The sequence below is a fragment of the Ictalurus punctatus genome, chromosome 14, assembly GCF_001660625.3.
Source record: "Ictalurus punctatus breed USDA103 chromosome 14, Coco_2.0, whole genome shotgun sequence".
Lineage (NCBI taxonomy): Eukaryota > Metazoa > Chordata > Actinopteri > Siluriformes > Ictaluridae > Ictalurus > Ictalurus punctatus.
The window spans coordinates 21,392,836-21,420,055 of NC_030429.2; the positions used below are offsets into that span (position 1 = coordinate 21,392,836).

The 27,220-nt window shown below is 40.6% G+C and overlaps 1 protein-coding gene across 9 annotated transcripts in view; it reads left to right on the forward strand.

The window, feature by feature from the left end:
- The first annotated feature begins 2,370 nt into the window (after positions 1 to 2,370).
- The window catches only part of LOC108275206 (neogenin), a 136,729-nt gene continuing 111,879 nt past the window's right edge, over positions 2,371 to 27,220 (forward strand). For all 9 annotated transcript variants that reach the window (XM_017485845.3, XM_017485850.3, XM_017485852.3 and 6 more), the window contains exon 1: positions 2,371 to 3,079. In XM_017485845.3, coding sequence (XP_017341334.1) covers positions 2,995 to 3,079 — 85 coding nt within the window. In that variant the 5' untranslated portion in view covers positions 2,371 to 2,994. The remainder of the gene's footprint in view (positions 3,080 to 27,220) is intronic.

Here is a 27,220-nt window from a genome sequence, read left to right on the forward strand (position 1 = left end):
TTAGATCTTGGCATGATGACACCACACACCTCAATAACAAAGGGAACACCAGACACTAGATATGAGAGGTTTAAATAAGACCGGTTCCACCTGCACTCCCTAAGCAGATTCTAATCACTGGCACCCAATCTTCAACACCTGATTCTAATTTTATGGATTTGAAGGTGTGATAAATGAAGCAGTGTACTTACTTTTTCCATGTGACTGATCTGTTTTGTTTTTTTTTGTTAATTTAAATTGTGAAAATTACTACAAAATGTCTATTTTATGTGTCATTTGATACAGTGTATCACCTTTATTAATAGGCACTGTTTCAAAGAGACTTTGAGACAAAGAGATAAATTAACTAAAGATATTAGAAAGCATTGCAACGTGTTGAGCAGAGATACCAGCGGATGGATCATCGTTTCAGGTCTAAGATTAAATTGTGTTCAATTTAGAAAAGATTTCTGGACATTCTTTGTAATTTGAGTAACCCCCTTTTTTTTTCTTTACTTCTCTAAAGTAACCTGGACCCTTTTACTGTTATGAGTGAATTACAAAGCACAAAACAGATTTTTGTGCCTCATGATTAGTGTTTGTAGCAGTCATGAGTAATAGCACTTACGCCAATTTGCAGCCTTTGTTGTTGCTCTAAATGTTCTTCTTATAACTATCTTACTTTTTCATTTTTTTTTTTTTGCAGCTTTTCAGTTGCTGTCCTTCTTTCAGCTTAAAGAAGTTTAATACACTGCAAAGCATATATTGTTCAAATTTAATAGCAATGTAACAGCAATCTTTATATTGTGTATATCTAGTAGCTCATCTCTATCCCGTCATGATTGTTTACATACATAAAAGTCAATTAAAAGATGTTCGTTTAATGTTATATGCTAGTAACCCAATTATTAGACTACAGTCCAAGTGGATTTCTTGATTAGTCTGATATAAGATAAAGTTGTATGTGGTTTATATAAATAATGCACTTGAGTAACAACTGATGTAAAAACTGTCATAATCATGTAATGATTGTATTATAAGTGTGCTTATAAACAAACTCGTTGTGTAAAATCCAACCACGATTGGCACATGTATCAAATGTCACACGTGCCCATGATTAAAGTAAACTCAGCAGAGTTCTCTTACTCTTACAAGGTTGATGGAGATCACCACATAAAATCCTACAATTGTCACTAAGGAGTATTAGGGTTGCAATTTATGTGAACGAAACCCAGCAGAATAAACCAACGATGATCAATTACTCCATTTAGATAATTACCTAGTTCATGTCTATAGCCTACTTACACATGATCATACATGTAGCCATCATTTGAATTTGTTCTTGTGAATTTGTCAGTGTGATCTTTTTGTACAGTTGTTTTGGGAAGGGGTTTAGGAAATAATTGTGAACTTCATTCATCTCCGAATGGGAAGTGAAGTTTGTGTTTTTATTAGCTATCACGTCGCAACGAATGTTTTCCAACTATTTGCCACTTGGGAGTTTGTAAAAAACATATACACGTGTCTGAACTCACAGTGAAACAGTAAGTTTGTAATTCTCAACCAGTATTGATGAATAACAAGCCATGGTGAATGCACCACACTAAATACAACAATCAACATCCAAGAACATTGATGATATCTTTTGAATTGTCCCAAATCCTCAATCAAGCCTTTGAGCAGTCATGCACCATATTGTAGATTCACAACCTCGATGATGTTACCGAAGCGGAGGACCTCAGGGCTCCATTTTGGATAATTCAATAATTCATCAGATCAGTTTTGACAAATGCCAAAATGTTACTAAATTAGATTTTATTCATATTAATAGCTATGTAAACAATGTACGACTTCTCGCTAACTTCCATGAGCCATTGTGCCCTCCACTAATATCTAATATTGGCACCCTTGCGAACAAAGTATTTCTGTTAAAAACAAAAGATCAAAAGGTTAAACAATAAAGACTAATTTTCACAGCCTTCTTTGCTCATATTTACCAAGGATGCTTATATATATATATATATATATATATATATATATATATATATATATATATATATAAACCCCCCATTACCTCCAACATTCCAGGCTGTGCTGAGTTGTCTCTGTGGGTGAACCAGTGTGTGAATCTGGTCAGTACTCCGAATCCATGGATAAAGCACTTACTGAATAAGAAGCTATGTATTTTAGAGATGGTTAAAGTGAAGACATTCAGAACAATACACTTTAAATGGGTCGTGTGAACGCACGCACACGCGCATACGCACACAAGCACACGCGCATACGCACACAAGCACACGCGCATACGCACACGCGCATACGCACACGCGCACGCTCTCTCTCTCTCTCTCTCTCACACACACACACACACACACACACACACACACACTCCGGAATCCCACTCATGTGCTGCTCCACTGCCGGGTGTTTTCATCGACCAGCAGCTACTACTACAAACCTCCTCAGCACAGCACCGCGACTCCACACTCTACACTGCAGTGTCTCTACTGTATTCATGTGCGTGGACCGGTGTGTGTGGTATGTGTGTGTGGTATGTGTGTGTGTGTGTGTGTGTGCGGGGAGGCAGCCTACAGAACATTTCCAGCTCTTTTCTGTTACTTCATTACTCCTTTAAAGCTGTAATGTGACTGCTTGTGGCGTTTGTCTCCCCCCTTTTTTAAAAAAAAACAAAAACAAAAAACAAAACAAAAACAACAAAACCCCACCAAAAACTCTGCGTCTCCTTTTGCAGCTCCTTCTCGCTAAGTTGAATCCAAACCGCCGAGAGCTTCTCTTCTCCCTCCACAAGCTCAATGTGTCTCCTGCAGGACAATTCACACCTCTCCGGGCTTCTGCTCTTCTCAGCGTTTTGCTGCCAAATTCCTGCGCCGGTTTTCTAGTTCAACTTTGCAGCGAACTCAGTTTCCCTTGCGGTTTTTTTTTAAAAAATATACATATCTGCATCTCTATCTATTTTTTTGTTTACTTTTTGTGTGTGTGTCTCTTGTGGAAGTGATGGCGGAGCAGCGAGCGCGTCTGTTCCTCGTTATTTCAGCAGCTCTCACCTCTCTGTACTCCGGTGTTTCTCTTGCACAGAAAGGTAAGTCTTCCATTTCCAAGTGATTTCTTTCTCCCATGCATGTTTATCAGTGTTAAATCTGCAGGATTGGATTGATAAAAGACCTCCCTCTGTCTGGTTTGGAAGAGGAACACTGCTGTTTTCCTCAGGGCTCACTGGCGACACTTAGTAGCTTGTTTGTTTGTTTGTTTGTTTTTCTCTTTAAAAAAAAAATACACTCTTTCAGTGTGTACTTTATGAATCATATGACTGTTTGAACCTCTGTTGTGTATCTTAAGCCCCTGGAGTCTTCTCTTTGGTGAATTATTACAGGGAAACGACAATGAAGGGAGACAGTCCAGACTGCATGTAGACCACGATGGGTGTTTAGACTTTATTACATTATTACTAGAGGACTATAGCACTGAAATCTTCAGAAGAGTGGGTCTGATTCAGGAGTGATGGATGGATTTGAAGTAGTCACACCAGACATTACACTAGTACATGCTCGATGAACAAGAAAAGAAAAACAAACAAAACAACAACAGCAAACCCTCAATGTTTCCCACAAATGTTTCCTCTGGATGTATTATTTTTAAACACGGACATGTGCTGAATGTCTGAGCTTTTGTATTTGTAGAAGTGAAGGAGCTTTGAATGTGTGTGTTGGTCATGGAGAATGTTTTGTTCATGTGGCAAGTTTCAAGTTACTAACCAAAGCTTCGTCCTGGAAACAAGCCTCGTTTGTTTAAAACACACATCCTGGGGTTTCGGACTGCCCGTCGAAATCCTCTCAGAAAGAGTGTGGATCAACGGACGGTTCCAGAGGGTTTCATAAAGTCATTTCTCTTCGTATAACTCGTATACGTCGGATTGAGAAGCGACACGTTGTTATACAGCCTCACGTGTGAGACGAGTGCAACGTTTCGTTCATTCATCCATTCGTTTGTTCGTTCGTTCGTTCATCTTCGCTAACCGCTTTCTCCTGGTCTCGCATTTTCCTCCGAGGAAGGGATACACTCTGGATGGGACACTAGTATCGCCGAGCACCATGCACACACAGTAGTCATACACTCCCCTACTTGAAAGAAAAAACAAAAACCCAATAGATACCCTCATAGGATTTCTAATGGATGTAATGGTTATAATGGGAATTGTATTGGTTTTAATGGAAACTCTAATGGTCCCCATGGGTCTCTACTGGTTATTTGTTACCTTCTACTGGTGGCATGTTATGTCTAGTCGACACCATTAAGGACCGGTAAAGGTTTTAATGCTTAGCTGATGGTTTGTAATGGTATTTGTCGTGGAAAACGTTTCGAATTTCTGTAATGGTTTCTGTTGGGTTTTTTTCAGCAGGGTCATTTGCACACTTACAGGCAATTTAACATAGTCCATTTAGCGGCAAATTAAAAAAAAAAAAATAAAAAAAAAGAGGTAGGAGGAAAGCGGAGAACCCAGAGGAAACCCACTTGAGCACATGGAGAACTGGCGAACGTTCAAGCTCAGGATCAAACCCGGGAATGCAATAGCTAAAATGTAAAAGCACAAGAACAACGCACACAAATTAGTGAGGACAACATAATAATATTGGATGGAAGAAACCAGTTCAATCAACTGTCTAAGCTATAAACTATAGACTCTGTGTTTAAAGCGTGAATCTGCAATGCCTAGTCGGCGCTTTGGTTCTATTATCCGATGGCTTTCTCTGACTTGTTTGAATCATTTCTTCACACACTGAAATATGCATAATATGTAGTCCAAAAATGTTCTGGAGAAGGAAGCAAGCCAGGCATGCTTATTTGCAAATGACTTTTATTGAGCTTTGCTTTAAACATTGATGTTTAAATGTAAATATCCTCTGATTACATTATTGTTAGATCTGCTGACTTTATGGTTGGAGTTTCTTTTTTCTTAATTGCATGTGGCACGGTAGGTAATGAGCAGAAATGGAGACATCTGTAACTGCCTCAGTGTCACACTTGAGTTCTCTGCAGGGGGGATGCAGGCTTAATCCTCATTAGTGTCAGTGAAGATGATTGACATTTTACTGCGATCGCTCCAAACCTGATGGAAAATGAGTGTCCGAGCTTGCATGGACACACACACACTCACACACACACACACACACACACACACACACACACACACACTACTCATTAGCATTGTGTTGAGGTCCGATTGACTGCAGCTGACTCAGAACCCACACACACATTCCCCCACACACACACACACACCAACACGTCCTATCTGTGTGCTCTTGCCTATGTGTGAATGGGAGAGGCAGCAGGGTGTCTCAGCTTCTCTCAGCTGTTGCTCTGCTGCCTGTCACAGCTGCCCCTCATTCTAGCCTCCTGCCTGAGATGGATTAATCAACCTGGCTAATTAAACCCATGTGTAAACATGTAGAAACGGACAGGGCAGGGTAATGAACGCTCGAGCGTTCATTTGGGGTTTGAGGCTATTCATTGAGTACTGCTCATTCAGCTATGAAGAATGGACCAGGATTCATTGCATTTTTTGGCACATCTTTACCAGTGGAAGGTGATCGGTCCTTTTCTGTCGAATTATTCTTCAGTTATCAAATTTATCAACACAAACAGTTTTCTGAACAGAACCAAATGTCCTAAGAACAATCAGAGAAGCCGTGTAAGACTTTTTTTTTTTTTTTTTAGATTATGCATGCTTTAGTGTTTAATCCTAACGCTCCTGGCTGATTTTGAACTTATAGTGCATGTTTGTTGCTATTTTGTCCCAACCTTGCTTGGTTGGACGAGCATCCTATAACCCATGTTGGCGAGACGTTCTGGAACCCATGCTGAGATGGCAGGAGAACATGCTGGAACGCTGCGGCTTGGACAGGAGAAATGACTGAGGCCAGGAAATTTGTGGGTGTGGGATAGATGTCAGATTCCAGGCTCAGCTGCGTCTCATGCTGCTGTTTATCATGGCAGAAAATCTTTGGCTTGGGGAACGCATCGATTACTGACTTGTTAAGAGGGCGCTCTTGGTATCTCCAAATGTTCTGACGGAATAGAAAGCCTAGCTGTTTATTAGTGCTTGTTCAACACCTCTGTTGATTTTTTGCAGCTATACTGCGAAGACCATGGAGAAGTAGAAGTTAGGGGTTAAAGGCCAAAACTCGACTTTAACTCGGTCAACACAGCTTTTGTTGACAGCTGCCTGACAGGCCAGCAGGCTTGGAATGAAAAAGTGAGGCGTACAGGGGGCGGCGGGGGAAGCTGTGTATTGGAATTGAAATTGACGGTCTTGACAGCCATTTGTGAGAAATTGAAAGGGCCAAACTTGGCCGCCTTTCAGTCCACCTAGAGCCATGGATTGTGTTTGTTTTCCTCTGTTAGGAATTCTATCGGTAAATGTTTATTTTGTTAAGCAATCAAATTGATATATGAAATGTAAAACTGAATCAGAAATGCAAAAAGAAATGGACTACTGATCTAAAGTTGTGTAAAAGCCAAACATGGTAAAGATTGTCACTAACTGATCTAAGCGCTGGCCTGAAGTGTGTACGTACCATTTTTTTTTTTTTTAAATAGAGATTTTCACTACAAACGACTTTCCTAGAGCCTGGCTACTGACATACGTGGATTTAAAATAAGTGAAGCTAAGGAAAGGTGTGCAACACTTACAATTAAGATTCATCCATCCATCTATCCATCTTCTACCGCTTACTCCTTTTCAGGGTCACGGGGAACCTGGAGCCTATCCCAGGGAGCATGGGGCACAAGGCAGGGTACACCCTGGACGGTGCAGGGCAATTAGGATTCAGCACATATGATAAATGCTGTGCTCTTTCTTAAAGCAAGAATCCACTCGAAGCTCCCATACGACGTTAATAGTGTGATTAAGGTGTGTACGTGTCTGTAACGCACGTCGATAATGCGACTAAAACAGGAATACTCCACACGTCTTAATTCCATTTGTGTTTACTTCGAGTATGACTTTAATTGGATTAAGGTCATCAGAAATCGCTGTTTACATGCTAGTTTCTTAATCAGAGTATCGTCTATATCGGGTTAATCTCGGATTATTGTTGTCCATCTAAACGTACCAGAAGTACCCATTTTTAAATTTTCTTTATACTACAGTGCGGTGGAATTCTCAAATCTGATTGGTCAGACGTTGATTAAGTTTCTATAACAGCGACTTTAACAGTAGTGTCATTCTAATCAGAGGTTTATATTAATGCACTCAATCTAACGCATGCATTATTGTTTCTATGGTAACAACTCATTCAAGGGGACTTAAGTGGCAGATGATCTAAGTCTATAATAAGCAGATTGTTGTTTAACAAACATGTTGAATTGATGACATTGCAAGGCTTTCTGTAAGGAGATTTTAGAGTTTGAGTCTTGGGTGTCAGTGCTAACGGTCAGGAAGTTGTCTTCAGGACAGAGGACTTTGTACTCTCTGATTTCTTTCTAATATGTAGTTGTTGTTTTTTTGTCGTACTGACCTTGAGAAAGAGAAAAATGGAGCATAATGAGGGATCGACCGTTCACGTAAATGAAAACACGAACTAACTTGTCTTGCAGATGTTCCACGACATCAAGTGCAAAGTGCTGTTTATTAATGAATGAAACATTCTAATTGGAGGCACGTTGCTGTGGTAAAAGAGGAATAAAATACTTTGGGATGTGCTGCCATAGGAAGATAATCCACTTTGGGCTGGTAATGGCCTTCACTCTTTTTGTTTGATCTGATCTTTGCACTAAAGTGACTGAAATAGCAAAACACACGGATTTCAATATTTGCCATGGATTTAAAATTAGCACGTATCCAAAAGTCTGAGACCACATTGAAAATCTGGGGTTTTTCTTTTTTTTTCTTCTTCTTCTTTTTTTTTCCATTTAAATTTGGAAATAAACAGAAGGTCTAAAGAAAGAAAATGTCCAATATTTAGAATATTTAATACGCACTATTCCTAGGGCCCTGTTTAAATGTACGCATCGTGTGATATTGACCGTGTTAACTGCTTCATACAAAAGGTCAGATTTTCCTCACGTCTAATCTCTCCCATTGAAGCACGTGTTCAGACAACTCTCTCGCGGATTTGATCTAAAATGGATCATCAGGTTTTGCACAAACTTGCGGAGTCCGTGCCAGCTCGAGTGCGCGCTGTCATTAAAGAAAGAAGGGGCGTGTAACAAATGCTAAGAAACTCTGAAATCTCAGTGTAAACATTTCAAAAATTCTACTTTTTCACTCAAGTTGTTGTCAATGATATAATCTGTAATGAAAATTTGTTGTATTCAATTAGAAAAGAATGCAAAATAGAAACATTTTTCACTAGTGCTCTCAGATGTTTGGACCCCCTATGCAGCATGTACGATTTTGACACAGAATCACACACATACAAGGGAAGGATTTCCTCTGGAATGAGGTGTGTACCTGTCTGAGTAGAACAAAAGCACTCCTGATCCCTGTGCCATGTCTTCTTAGCATTGCATTGTGTGTGTGTGTGTGTGTGTGTGTGTGTGTGTGTGTGTGTGTGTGTGTGTGTGTGCGCATGTCTTGGGAAGGAGTGGTCCTGGAGAGAGGGGGTAGTGGCTCAAAGGTGAAGCCTGATGGGAGAAGGTGAAGTCGAGAGCTTAAATTTTTCAACCGTTGATGCTTGAGCGTGACCCCTGACTGGCATCTACTCGGGCTTAATTTTAAGATGTTTTCTGTAAAAAAAAAAACAATTGGCAAGCGAATATCTTAAATGTAAAATGGTCTGCACTTATATAGCGCTTTTATCCAAAGCACTTTACACTGTGTCTCATTCACCCATTCACACACACACTCACACACCAGTGGTAGCAGAGCTGCCACGCAAGGCGCTAACTTGCCATCGGGAGCAACTTGGGGTTCAGTGTCTTGCCCAAGAACACTTCGGCATGTGGAGTCACGTGGGTCGGGAATCGAACCACCAACCCTACGGTTAGTGGACAACCCGCTCTACCACCTGAGCCACAGCCGCCCGGACAGAGCGGCGTCTGTTTGAAAGAACCGCTAAAATAGAGACTCGGACACATCGGACACATGTTAATAAAGGAAATGCGTGCAGTCCTTGCTTTTTAGCTAAGCTCAGATAAAACCAGACTGATCAAAAATACAATTTCAGGCTTACTTGTACATAAACATCTTTAAATGATGATGGTCTTGAAACTGCTGGGAAAGCCATATATTTTTTCCTTTTTCCATGAATGATTGATTGAAGAGCGTAAAGGCTGCAGTAATGCTGTGCTTTACAGTAGCGCTACACACAGGCCGCAGTGGTCGTAAAATGCAGTCAGGCTTGGCAATGGCTTGTGAATGATAAACTGACCTTTCCTTCTCATTAGTTTTATGGAGTATCAGCTTTATCTCTCCAGGGCAGGGCCTTTTCATGGCTAGGCCTCTGTGTGATGTTTTTTTTTTTTTTGTATTGGAAAAAAACAAGAGAACGTCCTTAAACCCCATTGGGCAAGACACAGCCGAGTAAAAGACGAGTAAAAATGTTACTTCGTCACGAGGCACTAAACATATTTGCTTAGAGTTTCACATTTTTCAAGAAGCATTCCACATGAAATGCAAGAGTGCAATTTTTTATTTTTACCCAGACTCTCAGTCTACACACAGTTTCTTTGCCCTGGGCCGTTAAATATAGTCTGCCCTGTTTAAAAAAAACAAAAAAACACCTTGTAGTGTATTTTAGTAGCCCTGTCACGATAACTACGTTTGCTGGATGATATACTGTCCCAGGAATAATTGCGATAAAAGATATTATTGTCATTTTAAAACCGTCGTATGCCACTGATATGATGATAATATAATAATAATAATAATAATAATAATGCAAGGACACCCTTTCAAAGAGCGAGGAACTTTTAACTCTTCAGAATATTCAGGTATTAGAATTGGAACGTCAAAAATTGTTTTTGTCGTCTGACGAAAATATCATTTAAATTTTATTCAGTATTTCGTCATATTTATTCCGTTTTACTCGGACTAAAATGGTATTGAATGTTAGTCCACGGCATTTTAGTCGATGATAAAATGCAAAAAGTAACCCAAATATTCACGAATTTTATATATGAACTTAAACGTGTATCAACAAAACAGACGAGAAAGAGGGTATAGAGAGAGTAAGTGTTTGTGTCAGCATGATTGTGTGTGTGTGTGTGTGTGTGTGTGTGTGTGTGTGTCCTGCCTCGAAAAAGTGAGCGGTTGTTGCGTCCGCATTCAGACCACTGCAGCGTATTGCGAGACTCGTGATCTCATTATACGTGATATAAACTAATTATTTATATATATATTCATTAATATTTAACAGTAACAGAGGAACGGCACGGGATGTAACGATGTAAAAGTACATTTCTGTGATTAAAAATAAAGCTGAGTAGGAGTATAAGTACGGCCAGTTAAACCCACCTAAGTTAAGGTTAAACCTAAGTCATTTTTATTCAAAAACCCACCTCTGATTGCAATACAATATTGTGAATTCTTTATGCTTTAGTTATTGACTGATCGTGTTTTAGTGCGTTGTTACGGAAAGAGTGTATTCACAACGTGACTTAGCACTCTACCTAGCACCTTACTTAAGTTCAAGTTCACGTGTGCATTCGCATCATTTTGTGCAAAGAAGCATTATACAACGAGTTTGTCATACATTTGTTCTTCACTGTTCACGTGTTCTTTAAACGGTTGATTAATACCACAAAAAAACGTGCGAAATCCTGTACGGACTTCTCAACACGGCTGTAGAGGTAACTATACGCCACTCACAGTAAGCTGGCTAACAAACGCGACCATGGAGGTGTCCTAGGTAGGTCGAACGCAGTATAAGCGAACGTACTGCAAGGGACTGGCGCTTGTAATAAATGATGGCGTGTCCGGTAATTAGCACATCTTTAATCTTCTTGTGACTGACTTTCTTTGTCCTCTGCACTTCTCGTGCCCCGGGTACGCCAGAGGAACCGTGTGCTTCTTGATTACGCTTACACTGACCCCTGTTTGAACCTGTCATAACCGTCGCATCCCTGAGTCGAGATATCGCTCTGGAAAGACTGATGAAGAACTAATTATATGGTATATTATATGTGTTGTCAGTGAGCCAATTAATTTCATCCTTTTGGTAAGAGCGGATAATAAATGTTTTCATACGTGCGAGTATGGATCCAGCGCCGCTGTTGCGTGGGGCCTCTTCAGCCTGAATGAAATCACTGTTGCTAATTAAACACAAGTTAAGGCGTGCAATTAGCCGCTGCCTGTGGTATGACAGGAATACATATTCCTTTACGCAAGAGGGGTCTCCAGGGACACTCGCCTGAGCAAATTCTCAAGTTGTGTACGAAGCCTTGCGATTGTTTTAACATATTTATATTTGCAGGTTCTGTACGTGTGAGAGGTCTAGAGAGCGTGCGTTCTCCACACACGCGCGTACACACACACACAAACACGAGAGCGTTGTCAACTTGGCATCGGAAGTGGCTGCTTTGGAAGAGACAGCAGGAGGTTGCAGTACTCAAATCTGTGGTCTGGTGATAATTTAGGAAGTACTTTGCTTCTTTGCCCCTCTTGACTCTCCCGTCTGAGAACTCCTCGAGCTGAGTTTATATTTAAGATCCTATGGTGTTTAAATAGTATCTTTAATAGAGAGAGAGAGACGGTGGTCGACCTGAGCGAGTGCGGTGTTAAGAACGAACGGAAGGTGCTACGCAACAGCACCTCGACTCACGAGTCACGTTATAGATGCTGTAAACCGAGCAGAAAAAGGAAGCTTGCGTGTCTCAGTGCTCACCGACATGAACTGCTCGAGTGCGTCAGTTTCTGTCTCTGCATGCTCGCTTCACTGCTCGATGCTTGTGAACGTCTTTGAGCGTGCGCGATTCACAGAACTTTGCACTCATTCATAGGAAAATAATAGCTTTGTGTTCAAAAAAATCCAGAGATTCATAAATCGTTGCCACACGGCAACCCGACTGGATTAATTGTGGAGTATGTCCAGATCGCGGTCATTTCGCGTTGTGTGTTCATGAGCTTGCCCACGTACACTAAGCTTACATCACATAACGTCACATGGTATCGGAGAGCGCATCCATAATCTTATCACTTGCTCTTTATTTACTCTTGTTTTTGGACATTATTGCATGTCCATTGTTTCATGGCAATAAAGCAGCCTGAAATTGAGCATGTGATGGAGGAATATGCATCGTGCATATGCCATCATTTATTTTTTTGCTGCGATGTTACGGAAAGCGGTAGAATTCTGTACTTAAATGGCACCGTCTTGTTATTGTGTGTGTGTGTGTGTGAGAGAGAGAGAGAGAGAGACGGAGAGAGAGAGAGACAGGTGTCGTATTGGCCCTCGAGATAAAGCTCGTGTGAAGGTTCAGACGGCTCCCCGAAGGCTATGAGATTGAGCACAATGCCCCATTCTACCAGTACTACTTAATTAAATGAGAGAATTACACCCTATTAATAAATCAGTCATTGCTGAAATGTTAACACGGTCAGTGTGCGTTTACTCTCACCAATGCACCTGAAGGTGTAATTAATTGGACCCGTGACATTGCACAACAACAGTGCTTCCCTGTTTTGTTTTACTTTTAAGCTGAAGTGCCTTTGGGCTGAGCCATGGCACCGTGTTTTAGTCTGCTATTATTGGAATCCTGAAATCACTGTTTCGGCGTTTGTAACGAAGTTCAGTGTTGAAGTGTTCACAACACGCATTCAGCCGAAGCCCTGTAAGATTCACGTGCGGCGAACATGAGTACAGATAAAAGGTGTCATTTACCAACAAACATCACTGCGACCGAACAGACCGTGCGGAACAATTTTATGCAATTGCGATTTCGCCAGTTGGAAAGCAGTATATGGCAGTATGTTGGTGCCAGGGGCAGTTTTCAGTGTCATGCAGGAGGCCAGATATGAAGCTCACAACACAAGAATTGCACAGTAATACATTTCCAATACCATCCAGTACAACGCCATTAAAAGCGACAATGGACACACCAGGTACCTTTCCTCCACATGTGAAGCATCACAACTCCCTAATGACACGTCTCATTTTACACCAAAGCTTTCATCCCCCCCCACTGGTTTAGTAAGCCTGACATGGAAATGTATGGATTGACCTTCAGATTATTACAACCCTTCGATTTCGGTAAGATTTTCAGACATCCTACCCACAAATCAATGAGGGTTGTAGCCTTTTTAAAAACTCTGTGGTAGGTAGAACCATCGCAGTGTTTGAAATTTAACTAATGCCAGAGCGCACGCTGCTGCAGCAGGACTGAAGGCTGAACTATTGAGCCGACACTCAGTAAAGTGTCCGCTGTGCATGTTTAAAACGATTATATCTGTCCATTATTTCCTCCGTTAAGCCATGTGTGCCACTACCGATATGGGGGGTTTTGAATTAAAGAGGAAAATGATACTTTAAATAATTTACATTAAATGCGATGCGGTTAACTGGGTATCCATTCATTAACTGTTAATGTACCTGATTAGTAAAATTAGGCATTCCCAGTCTGCACACGTGTTTTGAACCTCCTGGTCTTAACCACCATGGTTTATAGTTTGAGCGACAGTGGGCTGTATTGATAAGGCTTCCTGAGGGGAAATTATTATATGTTATACAGGAAGCAATTATGATGAGCTGGCTGTTGCCTAATCTCCCTGAGTAAATATATTTGGATGGAGGTGTGTGTGTGTGTGTGTGTGTGTGTGTGTGTGTGTGTGTGTGCACCCAAATGAGACAGATACCTTTCCTATGATTAATCCTTGTGTTTCCTGTGTAAAATACACTATAAGGCCAAAAGTTTGTGGACACATGACCATCACACCCGTATGTGTTCCTTCCACAAAATTGGAAGCACACAATTGTCTAGAATGTCTTTGTATGCTATAGCATTGAGATTTCCCTTCACTGGGACTATGAGGCCCAAACCTGTTCCAGCATGACAGTGCCCCTGTACAAAGTGAGATCCATGAAGACATGGTTTGCTGAGGTTGGAATGGAAGAACATGAGTGGCCTGCACAAAGCCCTGACCTCAACACCACTGAACACCTTTGGGATGAAACAGAACATCGACTGCACCCCAGATTTCCTCACCAAACATCACTTTGACCTCTTGTAGCTGAATCGACAAATCCCCAAAGCCACACTCCAAAATCTGGAATGGAATGTTTCAGAAGCACATATGGATGTGATGGTCATGCGTCCACAAACTTTTGGCCATACAGCGTTAATGTAAGCTCTAAATACACAATATTCTCCTTAAGAATCTTTGCCTTTCATTGACTGAGAGGATCTTCCTGACTGGACGGCCATTTTGTTTTTGGATCGAATTCTCACTACTTCACCTAGACGTCGTTCAGTCAGTTCAAGTTAATTTGGTAGACGTGTAGGAGCTGCAGTCACGGTGTGGTCAAGGAGTGTTTTTTGTGTCATGTAGAAACTTTTCCTAGTTTTTATGGACCCTTTAATTATGCTTTTGAATGACAATGTTAATTAACCCATGACTTGTCCAGCGCTCCACTGGAAGGTCATATTCTTTCATTCATCACAGTAAGGTGTCATCACATCCACCCTTCCTGTAAATTACATTGTGTAATGAAAAAGCAGTGGAGGTGATTTAACAACTCCTTATGGCTCTCTCCTGACCTGCAGCAAGTCCCAGTCATCCTCCGTATGGCGGTTTGCTCCATGATTAATGACTAAAGTGTTTATGTAGGTCTGTGATAACTGTGACGGATCATTGGCCGTGACCAATTTACTTAGTCGTTTGGGGGCTTTGGGGCTGCTTCATGTCCACTGGCACTTCATTGGACAACAAGGGCAGGGTGCAGTTTTAAGGAAAGCGCCTTAGGCACTCATCTATCCCCTGCTGCTGGATCAGCTACTGCTGTTATTAAGGTTCCATTATGCTTCTGGGGAACTACTGAAACAAGCTCATATTTGTCCTTTGACATGATGTTGCAGTTAATTTATTTCATGAGCATTTCAATTGATGAATCATTTTGGTAATGAAATTAGTGATGAGATCTGATCACATCTACCTACCAATGAATTTCCAAATTTTTGTCATCCTGATAATTTACACCAATATTTTTTTTCCCTAAAGCTGTGAAATCGTAACCCATCAATCCAACCCTTTACCAATTTAATTGCTGTTTTGATGCCCAAGTCCTTTCCCAAAACCCTCTTGTCATAGCATGATGTACTGAAATCAACTGCTTGCTCTTGTCATGGAACAATAAAACCGATTCATTTCCAGCTGCAGATTTGTCATCAATACTAAGATAAAGCCAAAGCCAAATGACTAACAAAGATTTTCCTCACTTTGCTCAGTTGAGAAATATCTGATTGATATTTTTAATCCGTTTATCCACCCTTGGAGAGTTTGAGCCGGTTTCTGCTTTTAAGCCGGCTGGTTGTCAAGAACGGCTGCAGTGGGGAGATAAAAGCCCAGTCACGTCCGCCGGAGAAGACGAGGCCAAAGCAGTAATGGAAAGGGCAGACTCAGAAAGGTGAGAGACATGAGGAACAAGAGGGAAAGAAAAAGAGGCAACATCAGGAAAACGCTGGAGGGAGATGCTGTTTTTCTGTTGTACCTTTTAAATATTTCTGGAATAGATATCGTGCTGGGATTTCAAGAAGCACATTCTGACGGCCTCCTTCGCTAAGGCTTCAGGAGAGCGAAATCAAGGAAGTCCTACGAGGCTTTACTTCTGCTCAGAATGAGACATCCCCGTTCTGTACTGGAACTTCTTGCCTTGTTTAATGAAAGATGGCTACTAATCTCCCCCCAACTCTTTGCTCAAACCCTTCATAACACACTGAGTTTTGTCCACATCCCCTTCTGACCAAATACACTGTACAGCCAAAAGTATGTGGACATCTGACCTTCACGCCTATATGTGGGCCTTCACCAAATTGTTGCCACAAATTTAGAAGCCCAGAATTGTCTAAAATGTCTTTGTATGGTGTAGGATTAAGATTTCCCTTTACTGGAACTAAGGGGCCCAAATGTGTTCCAGCATGATTGATTGATGTTGAAAAAAGTTGCGTGACCTATACAGAGCCCTGACCTCAACCCAACTGATCACGTTTGGGACGCATTGGAATGCTGACTGCCTCCTCGTGCAACACTAGTGCCTGACCTCACTAATTCCCTTGTAGATGAATGCACACAAATCCCAACAGCCACACCCTAAAAACAAGCGAAAAGCCTTCAAAAATCACATCTGGGTGTGATGGACAGATTAGCACAGCCTTATATATAGCGATATAGTGCATCTTCCCTACTGCCAGTTGTACGTCCTTGGCATCCATAAACAGATAAATAAGCTGGAGGTAGATACTCATTGCTAAATAAATGCAATCAGTCAGAAATTGTAACGACTTCATTTGATTTGATGGCCAATAAACATGTTTGAACTGTGGGAAACATTGTGCTAAAGCATCAATGCTTGTCTCTTCAGGATAAGCCATACATTTTCTGGAGACTAGAAGGCACATACTCACAAATCCATTCTTGCTCCAGTCTCCTGAGCTCATTGCGAATAGTGCTTGCTTTGGTATCTGGGGACTTGTTTTGATTACTCAATTCTGTTTTGGTTTAATGGTCCTTCCTACATTAACTCCTAATGTATTTAGGAATCGTAGTTGAATGAGGCACTTTGGGAGTGACTAAGATGTAGATTGGCTCAAATCTAGAGAGGGTTCAGAACAATTACCATAGTGTACCTGTATTGAACAGATATTTACCACTGACCCAGTTCTAGTTCTGTTGGGACTTCATTCTGCTCTAAACTAATTTAACCTGCCAATGCTAATGAGGCTGGTCAGGCCTGTGAGCTCTCAGGGGTACTATCCCTTTTATGTTGCTTCCCTCATCCCAATTTCAATCTGATTCATTATAATATGAACCACAAAGCCGATCTGCGATCAGCATAAAAGCAACTTTCACCACAATAGGAGAAAATGACTGTGTTGGAGTCTCAATATAATTGTGTGTATTATTAGGCCTTTAAATGGGGTTGTTGTGTGCTTTGAGGTCGTTTGTGCTAATTAATGTTGCCTTAGAACCCTTTGTACTGAAGAACAGTAGCGGGAAACCAGGAAGACTCTTGTATGTCGAATGAGAAGAAACGGCAAGAATTTTTGTACTTCCTGTGTTGAATGTGTCTGTGGCTCATTAGAGTTTGAATATGCAGATCAGTAGCGTAAATGAATCTGATTATAGGACTTCCTATAATAAGGATAAGGCTGTTTATCTGAGAATTAATCGTCAACGAACTGTTAACCAACTGTTGAACACTGTGGTGCCTTGTAAATGGTAACAAAAATCATAATAAGGTATAATAACATCACTTTTGACATGTGAAGTGAAAATAACCATGGATACCTCCACAAAAGCGTGTTTGTTGATCATGTAAAAGCTATAAAAATCTTCTTTAATAGCATTTTTTAAATAGTTTTTACAGTCCTGAGTAGCTATTGGTTTGGTTTTACTGTAATGAACTTCAAACATTCGTGCAACATTCTGGATTGACATTGCAGCACAGCAACAACAACGGACAATAGCGAGCAGTGTTAATGGGTACCACCTCAAAACAGCAATTAATATGGTCAGTGTTATAGATAACCAAGTACTCTGCCTGTATATTAAAGCGCACCTATTGTGGTTTTGAAATGTGCCTAATTTTGTTTTAAAGTTCTCACTAGATTTACATGCATCCAAGTTCAAAAAACACTCATAATTTAAATTGCAGCGTTACCTTGTTTTCCCTTCCAGTGTCAAAAACGAGTCGTTAAACGATCCGTTCTAAAGGATTCGTTCTGAACTCCTCCTTTCAGAGAGCATCCTCTGCTCTGATTGGTCAGATGTTCCAGTCTGTTGTGATTGGTCTACCGCTGTCAATGTGTTTCAAAAAGGAAACGGCCACTACCATAACGAGTTTCAGTTCCGTCTGTCAGCGAGCAGCCGATGAAGACCAGAAGCGGGGCTTTTTGTTACAAACCTACGTAGGTTAGTACAGGAAGTAAAGTCTGGAATCACTAACGACTCGTTTCAGCTGTTCAGAATCGTTCCTACTTTTGGGAGTCAATAAGTCCGATTGTCGTGCAGTTTGATTTTTGAAACGTTACATTCACAAATAGCTACGTATATAACATACTACATGAAAGGAAATACTTGAAAAACCATAATAGGTGCACTTTAATTGATCTAAAGACAATACTGCTATAAACTCATTTACACAGTGGGCACGGCCAGGTTGATTTGACGTTACTCTGTAAACACGGAAGGAACAGGTTGTTGAGAAGACTACCCCAAGCTGACGAGTTGAAATTTCAGGTTTGAAGGGATGTTTTTGGTGGTTTTTACCGGTTGTAGGCAGGGAATTACAAGTTGCAATTTCACCTCGAGTGCAGCATTCGTTTGCTTGTGCTAGCAAACTATCAGAATTTACATAGGACAACAAAATCAATAGTCGATATCGCCAAGTCTTTTTCTAATATGGCTATAAGTTCACTTTAGCTGACAAACAGAAAGAAGGTGTAGCTAAAAGGAACTTATATTGATCATTAACTTGCATTGTTTACCTAATTTTATCGCTTCCCTGTTGAGCATAGCTAACTTCGGTTAAGAGAATAAAGTGAACCATAGCCTGTCTTGATGTTGTAACATTGTTTTTAGTGAGACAGATTCGAATGTCTACATTTTCAGGGCTTAGTCTAGTACACTGACGGTTGATTCGGTAGCTAAGAGTTGATCGAGTGTCTTGTCAAAGTTGCAAGGCTTTGGAATTGCGTACACTGCTACATGTTTTGCATTGGACCACGTTTCCCTTCCATAGACAGTGAACTCTCACTGGGGCTTCTCATTGTATTATATTGCTTGACAAATCTAAGGTATGATGACGTATACCAGATTTACTAATCGTGCTAATTTCGAACAATCTTATTCGCACCTGAGAAGAATAGTATCGCTGGATTGAGGCAACTCCGTGCTGTTTTTGCCCGGAAAGGGCAGATATATTGAGACTTGAAACGGTTAGTGGCTAATAAAATGTTATGGAGGCCTCGAGGGGTTATTATACTGTAAGTTTTCTGATTTCTTGGCAGTTTAGTTTAGCTAGTGTGGCAATGGGATACTAAATCGGACTCAATAAATCATAGTACTCGCGCAAGATTTGTCTACTTTGTTCACTTTCAGTTTGCTATTTAATATAATGGTGTTCATGTTTTGGATTATTTTTGCTTGTCTTCACAAAATTGTGTGGACAAACTTAGGTGTAGTTCAGTTTTTTCTTTTTAAATAAAACATTTATAATATATATGCTTTGCTTTGGGCAGCAACGGCGATCTTTCTCACACAAGTGTCTCACATCCCCATGCTAACACATTTAATTAAATATGACTATCCATAGACAGAAGTCTCCAAGTCTACAGAGATCAGTGAATACTACCTAAGCTGTAAGCTATTTTCTCTAAAATGTGAGCACGTTTGTTCTGTAGATGAAGGCACTAATTGAGTGGAAACGTCAGCGTTTCTCACAATGACTACATTTACATGGACAGCAGTAATCTAATTATTGAGCTTATTCTGAATAAGACAATATTCTGATTAAGGTGTTTACATGTGTCGCTTTTAGAATACTCCTTTCATGTTCTCGTTTACACGTTATAGAACATAGATCGATTAACGGCACACGTCATTACGTCCCCACGCCACACCGTCCGACGTTCCCTCCCGAATTTCACGTATCGACATACAGTTCGTCTTCGTTATGGTACCGTATACAGTTTTGGGTGTTTAAATTTTAATTTTACGAACGCTTCAAGTGCAGTTAATTATTTATCATGCTGTACGTGCAAATAGACGACTGCTTGAAGCCGTAGGCTGCGTCCCAAACCGCGTACTTACCTACTATATCGTAGCCAAAATACATGTATTTCACCTACTATATAGTAGGCAAAAATACGGTTTAGGACGCAGCCGTGCTCTCTTGTTTACCGTCAAACGGTTGAGCGCTGCCGTGCGTGTACGTGTGCTGTCGCAAAATGTGGTGAAAACTCCCACACGACGTTAACAGTGTGGTTAAGGTGTGTACATGTCTGTAATGCGACTAAAACAGGGATACTCCACACGTCTTAATTCGAGTTGTGTTTACTTCGAGCATGACTTTAGTCGGATTAAGGTCATCAATAATCGCTGTTTACATGCAAGTTTCTTAACCAGAGTATCATCTATATCGGGTTAATATCGGATTATTGTTGTCCATGTAAACGTACTGAATAATAATAATAATAATAATAATAATAATAAACCACCAGTTCAGATGTCGGAGATTACCACTGTAGTCAATTGAAGCATTCATCAAACAGTTTCTTAGTTGCTTAAAGGATACTTGGTTAGCTGTTAATAAGCGAAGGCTTGGAGCATTTCTGTGTTTCTCCTGTGGATGTAAGGAATGATTTGTTTTGTTTTCCTCTCCTGACAGTGTAAGGCTGGTTGTTTTGGAATTGCTTCTGACTACTGTAGTGGCTTGTCATCTTATCTCTCACCACAATTCCCTGCATCCTCATACCTGAAGCGTGTGTGTATGTATGTGGGTATGTGTATGTGTGTTTTTAATACACCACCTGAATTGCACCAGCGACAGGTGAAGTCTCTTTATTTACTGAAATTATTTTTGCCCCAAAAAGTTGTTACATGCACAACATTCTATGTATATCGCACATCTAATAATAGTTATAGACCCTTTACTGTACATCAAGCCCTTATCGAGATGAATCGAAAGGGAATTTCACAGCACCATGCTTGAAAGGACTTATGCCGTGTCTCTCATGGGGAGAATTTTGAGTGAGAGAGGGAGAGAGATTCTGCTGCATGACTGCCTCTTTCGATCTCCTGTAACACGCATTCTGAAGTATAGTCCTGCTCAGACTAATAAAAGAAGTGTCTTTGCAGTGATCCGCACACCAAGCTCGAGGGATAAATAGACACGCATGTTCCTTTTATTGGGGTTGGTTGGAAGGTATGCTCACACAGAGGTTTGTTCTCATTACTACTGCTATATATCTAGCGCTCCAAGTCAGAAAATGGACCTTACCACATGCACAGAACTGGACTCTGTGGCCGTTGTGTGGCAAGAAGCCAATTACAGTCTGTTGATACAGTTGGTGAATTGGGACCACCCCCCCCCCCCCCCCCACACACACACACACACACACACTCACCCGCTTGGACAGGTGCCATCAGAGCAGGTGTTTCCTAACACCCTCAGCTACTGGGGCTGTGCTCTTAATGCACACAGCTTTGCTGGATATTTGATAAGTCAAGTTGCTGATAGAACAGAGACCAGTTTGAGCAGGAACATGGCTGCCGTTTAGCATCACACCCGCAAGCCTCGAGATCGTATCGGCTTTGGCTCGCAGTCTAGGAGCACGGCGTGAAAATGAGCCGGAGATTTGCTGAGGTGGTGCCTCACTATTATGTTTCCTTTCACCTGCTATTTCAATATCTTTTCATTATTTCAGACAGGGACCTCATTCCATGAAAGAAAAAAAAAAAACCCTAGAGAGAATCCCCACTGTCAGAGTTTAACCTTTGCCTGATAGTCGTTTTCCTCTCTCTACATGTGAAGATGCTAGGCAAAATTAGGACCCTTGAGAAAAGTATGTGAGAGACTGTATCCAGGAAGCAGTATGAGCTAAAAATCCATGTTAAAGACTTGCAGTCAGCGTAATCCAGCTGTGAGCCGACTGAGCTTAACCGTAACCTGAACACACCTAAACCAGCATCGGATTGCGCGTATAACAATGAAAGGTGTTCTGACTCCCACACCGTAAACTATTCACAGGTTATTGTGTAGCTTTTGTCATGTTATTAAGTGTGAGTGTTTATTAAGTGTGTGAACATTTGAGCATGTACGATGAACCTTCTTATATTATATGCTAACAAGCAAACCTAAAATGTTGTGTATAAGACATCTAATTTTACCCTTTAATGAAATGTCAGTGATGTAGGAATGAGATGTAGGAATGCGAGAACAATGACACTATGGTTGTACTGCTGTGACAGCCATGTTAAGGTTATCAAAACTCGAGGCTAGGCTTGTGCGATATAGATTTTTTTTTTTTCTGCTCGCAATTAAATAATCATAAAAAAAATAATTCCAAGAAATGATTTAATCACCCAGAACCAACAGACTTAAAAAAGACAGGGGAACATGTATTTTATACCATTTCAGATTTAAAGTCCCCAGGAAATCAGAATGGAAATTTTGTGGCTTTTAGTATGAATGTGTTAGCCTTAAGGTTCTCTATAAGCTAGTGCACTCCAAAAACAATGACAAACATTCGCGTTTAGAAGATACACACATTCAAAATTTGCACACTCTCTCTACCATCGATACGGATCAATAATTTCGATGACATCATTCTGCACTTCAGGGTCTCATCAGATCTTCTGTCCAAACAAATACTCTCTAGAATCTGAAGTGTCCCGCCCCCGACGTTATAAAAATCCACGGTACTAACCGTCAATTACGGCTTAGCCCGGGCCGTGAAGTAAGCTAAACGCTAATGGCTGTTTAAAAAGGGGAGGAGCCACTCGATATGTCATGCCATGACTTCCTGTTTCAGTGGAAATTATGTCTACGTCTACTGCGCATTTCAAGGCACTTTAAAGAGAGTAGGGGAGAGTGTAATAATAATATCAGCTGTGTAGTCAGGAACTGCTTGCTGGCAGTGGCAGTCGTGAAAATTCAGCTGGACGGTGGGCTTTTAGGTGATTCTACAGTAATGCACAGTGAACAGAAGAAAAAAAAACCCATAACAGTACATTTTAAATATAATTCTTTTACAAACTGACTGTCTAATGTCCATGACCGCGTATTTAATCACTGTCTAATATTCCTGACCATTAAACTTATTTGTAAAGTGTTAGATACATATAGTTAACGGATGTTAAATATACTTGCGTAACGTTGGCCGAGTCGAACATAAAGCGATAGATTTTATTTCGCACGAATCAACTGAAAACATTCACTATGTATCTTGACAGATAGTCAGCATGGTGCTCGAGTCCCGCCGAGAGCATGTGAAATAAGTGAAGTGGGCGGGGCTTGAAAGTGGTGTCAGTTCATGTCAGAGAGTCTGAAAACGTCGCCTGTTTTATCGAGGAGAAAAAGACTAATCTTTTGGCGTATTTTTGAGTGATGACTCATACTAGCATAGGGTGATGTTAACGCAAAACACATAAACGTCTGCTAATAAGTAAATATCACATGTAAAGTATATTATCCAGGACAACGACTAGTATGGAAGCAGTCGGATTAAAAGTTTCTTATAGGTCTTGTTACTTAGCGCTGTTCGGCTCTGACCTTGGTCTAAGTCTTCACACTAAGTACGAAGAATCCGATGAGAAACAGACGACGCATTATGCCAGTGGAGCCTCCGTATTTATTAGACGTGACAGTATAAGAAAAAAGTCAACATATTATTCTAATAGCAGATGCTCAGATAAAGCCAGGGATAAGTCACTAACCTTATTTTCCATCAGGCCTCAGCAGCAGGAGAGATATGAGATGTCGCTGATTTGTCTTTGCTTCTAATATTTAACTTGATAAGCTCTGCGCTGTCTGGATGTGGACGCAGGACCTCTGCCCATGCGCCATGCTATTTACTGAACACTTTTTTTTTTGTGCGTGTGTGTGACAAGCCTACGAACATTCAGGGTCACAGTCTCTATCTGCACGTCCTTACGTGCGCCAGCTACTAACCAAACTTTGGAACACCGGGACTGAATGAGCTTTTCGAAGCAAGATATTGTTATCAGATCGAAAAAGGTTTCAAGAAAGCTGCGTTTTTGTTTGAATGCGTCCGAAAAGGTTGGGGATGAGTCCGTTATAAAGTCGCTCAGATGACCACTTTCTGTCGGAGTATGCAGTTTATGCTGATTAAAAAGTTGCCACTCTCTTTAGTTAAAGCTAGACATCTGGGTAATAAGACCGCTGTTGCCACTGCTTCATGTATTGGGAGAGGAATTAAATGTCTTCTGCAAAACAAGAGTCTGTAGGCTACAGTGTAAACATATAAATGCCATGCAGATAGGTCTCCTGCTCTCTGTCCATTCAGTTTAAATCGCCGACCTACAAAATGGCAAGTAGGGCCGAATGATATGCGGATATAACTCTGAAATTGTAATAAACGATGCAGCGATACACTTTTCTGATGCATCATCGTGATGTATCATGTATCATGATATCTTTTTATAACTGTAAATATATATATTTTTTAATAATTCTAAACTAAATAGAATGATATTTTTTGAAAACTTGAGTCCGTACAGGATTTCGGAGAGTTTTATTTTTGCGATAGTTGCAGCCAGAAACGCTTGATTTTGCTTTTTATTTTACATTTTTTTCTAAATCTGCTAAGTTTTCTAAGTTTTTTTTGTGTGCTTGTTTTGCGGAAAACTACTTGAATTGGCGAAACGGGAATTGCAGGAAAGAAGGTTTTGCACGGCGGTCTTTCGCAGTGATATTTGTTGGTAAATGAGACCTTTTAGCTGTAGTCATGTTGGACGCACCTGAATCGAAGAGGGCTTTGGCTGAATGCGCGTCGTGATGACGTCACATGACACGCCTCGGCCCAAAACTGTGGAAAATCCACGGCCATTTTGAAAAACTGCTTCGATTTTGATCCATTTCTGTCAAATTGGGACTGTAAAGTAAAATCGTAAATTCTCCGTAGATTTCTTTCAGTTTTTCCTTTTTTTTTTTTTTTTTTTAGTTTTAGTCATTTTTGTAGGGATTATTATTATATTATTTATTAGCTAAATTACACATCGAGATACTTATCACGTATCATAGAAACGTCCTCAAGTATTATGATACAATTTTTTTTTTTTTTTGCCATATCACCCACCCATAATGACAAGCTTCACTCGCTGCTCTTCTTAACCCGTACGTTACAGTTTCTGTCGCCTGCTAAAAATTTCAATAACAGTATGAAATGAAGCGGGTTGAAGACCAATATGACAAGTTCTTGCCTGTTTGCTCGGATTTTTTTGCCATTACACATGCATTCATTTATTCATTCATTCTTTGTATGTGCTTCATCCTGGTCAGGGGCATGGATTCACTGGGAACACTGGGTGCAAGACGGGAACACGGACTCAGGATGGGATGCATTACACATGATAATTAAATCAGCCCTGAATACGTTTCAATATTCATCAGTTTGTCAGTGACTTAATGTGTCCTTCATGTTTCTCATATGTGCTGTCGTTCATGTGTTGTATCATCTCGCTTTTTGATTAATGATCTACGGATTCTAGAGATTGCTAGACATCGCTGACCCATTTCCCCGTTCTCACAAACTCGGATTAGTCCGAGGGAATCTCGCTCCTCAGAAAAAGTGAACTTGCGCAATCTGTGTGTGCAGTGGGATTTTACTGATCCCAGGGTTTCGCGTAGCAAGATTCAGTTCACAACTGATACGCCCAGTTTTTCCCTCCCGTGTTACCATGGTGATGGCAATAATGGTGGAGAGTTCAGACCATTAACAATCCATTCTTCTCTAATTAATGCCCCTGCTTCAGACAGTACTTAGGAAATGCTCTTAGTGTCCCCGTGTGTCCACGTAAAGCCTTTTTATCTACAGATAATCTCGACATTTTTTTCTTCCCGCCTTAGATCTTAAGTCTCGATAAAGACGTCTTGTGCATTAATTGGTATCAAGGCTTATCCAGTTGCCATCTGTATGTATGGCGAGCAAATCCAACATATTTAGCAGGTATTCACGGGAGCTTAATTGTCCATAGGACTCCTGTAGGACTCCTGGTGAGAAACCGTGCATCACGTCGTATCGTTGAGAGTCCTAAGAGGAAGAGCCAGCTTGGTTTATTTTAAGTGTCGCCTTTTCCCCCTTCCTGCAGTTTCACGGTAAATGAGAGTTGATGTCATCTCAAGTGATACTTTTTTATTTCCTTCTATTTTTTTCTCTTAACGAGCACACTGTGACAGAAGCACAGGTCACAGCATGTACGCTGCTGCTGGATCTCTGTATTTATTGTAATTATACTTTTCCATTTGAGAGACTTCATGCAGAAAGCACAATGCAAGTTTACTTTAGATCAGTTACGTGACTGTGTGGGTTGAACTTGTTTGTGCATGAGAACTACAAATAGTAGCAGGCCTTTGTGTCCGTGTACGGTGTGTGTGTGTGTACGGTGTGTGTGTGTGTGTGTGTGTTTTTTTTGGTTGTTTTTTTTTTGTTTGTTTTTAAAGTGAAATAAAATGTATGAGTTGACAAGATGTTGAAAATAGTTTTTGGCTTTAAAACAATAGACATTACAAAAAGCTCTCATATTTCTCCTTTGCTCGTTTTTCAGCATTTCACACTCATTCTGAGGCTAAAATGAATCAACGCTCTTGAATGACCTGGAAGCCAGCCTACCACATCTTTCCAAACTGCATCACAAGGCAGCATCACACACGCTGTGGAAAGCACTATTTGCCCTCTTCCACATACATGAGCACACAGACAACTATGATTGGCTAGCATCTCTTTGATTGGCCCCACCCACTGAAAGAGCATGCCCAATTTGCTCGCTTGGACTCATGGCCATGGATGGCTTTGACATCTTTGGGATTTGAGCTTGTGATCTTGTAAATTATGTCAAAAATTGCCCTATTGGTGGTGCAAAAACCTTGTGAAGGTAGCTGACACTGCCCTCTATCATTCTGCCAAATTTCATAAAAAGCACACAAAGCTTTTTATGGCCTGCCATAGATTCCTTATAGGAAGTATAATAATAATAATAATAATAATAATAATAATAATATGAAGAAGAAGAATTCAAATAGGGTGCCAGTGCAATATTTGAATCAGTATATATATATTTTTTAAAACAAGTGTGAACAAAATGAATATAAAAAGCTTTTTCCTTGTTTTCCCATTTTAATTTCATAACGGAAATTAATTCAACATACACCGAATTCACTCCAGTTATACTACTCGCAAATCTCAAATGCCTGAAGATGAAGCTTAGGACACGTGGTGCACAAGAAAACAGGAGAGACTGTGTGTGGCGCTCTCCTGTCACTGCCCAGAGTTTTCTCTCCATTAGCACTGCGGGTGCATAAATCATAAATCAAGCTCACTTCTGCTGCCC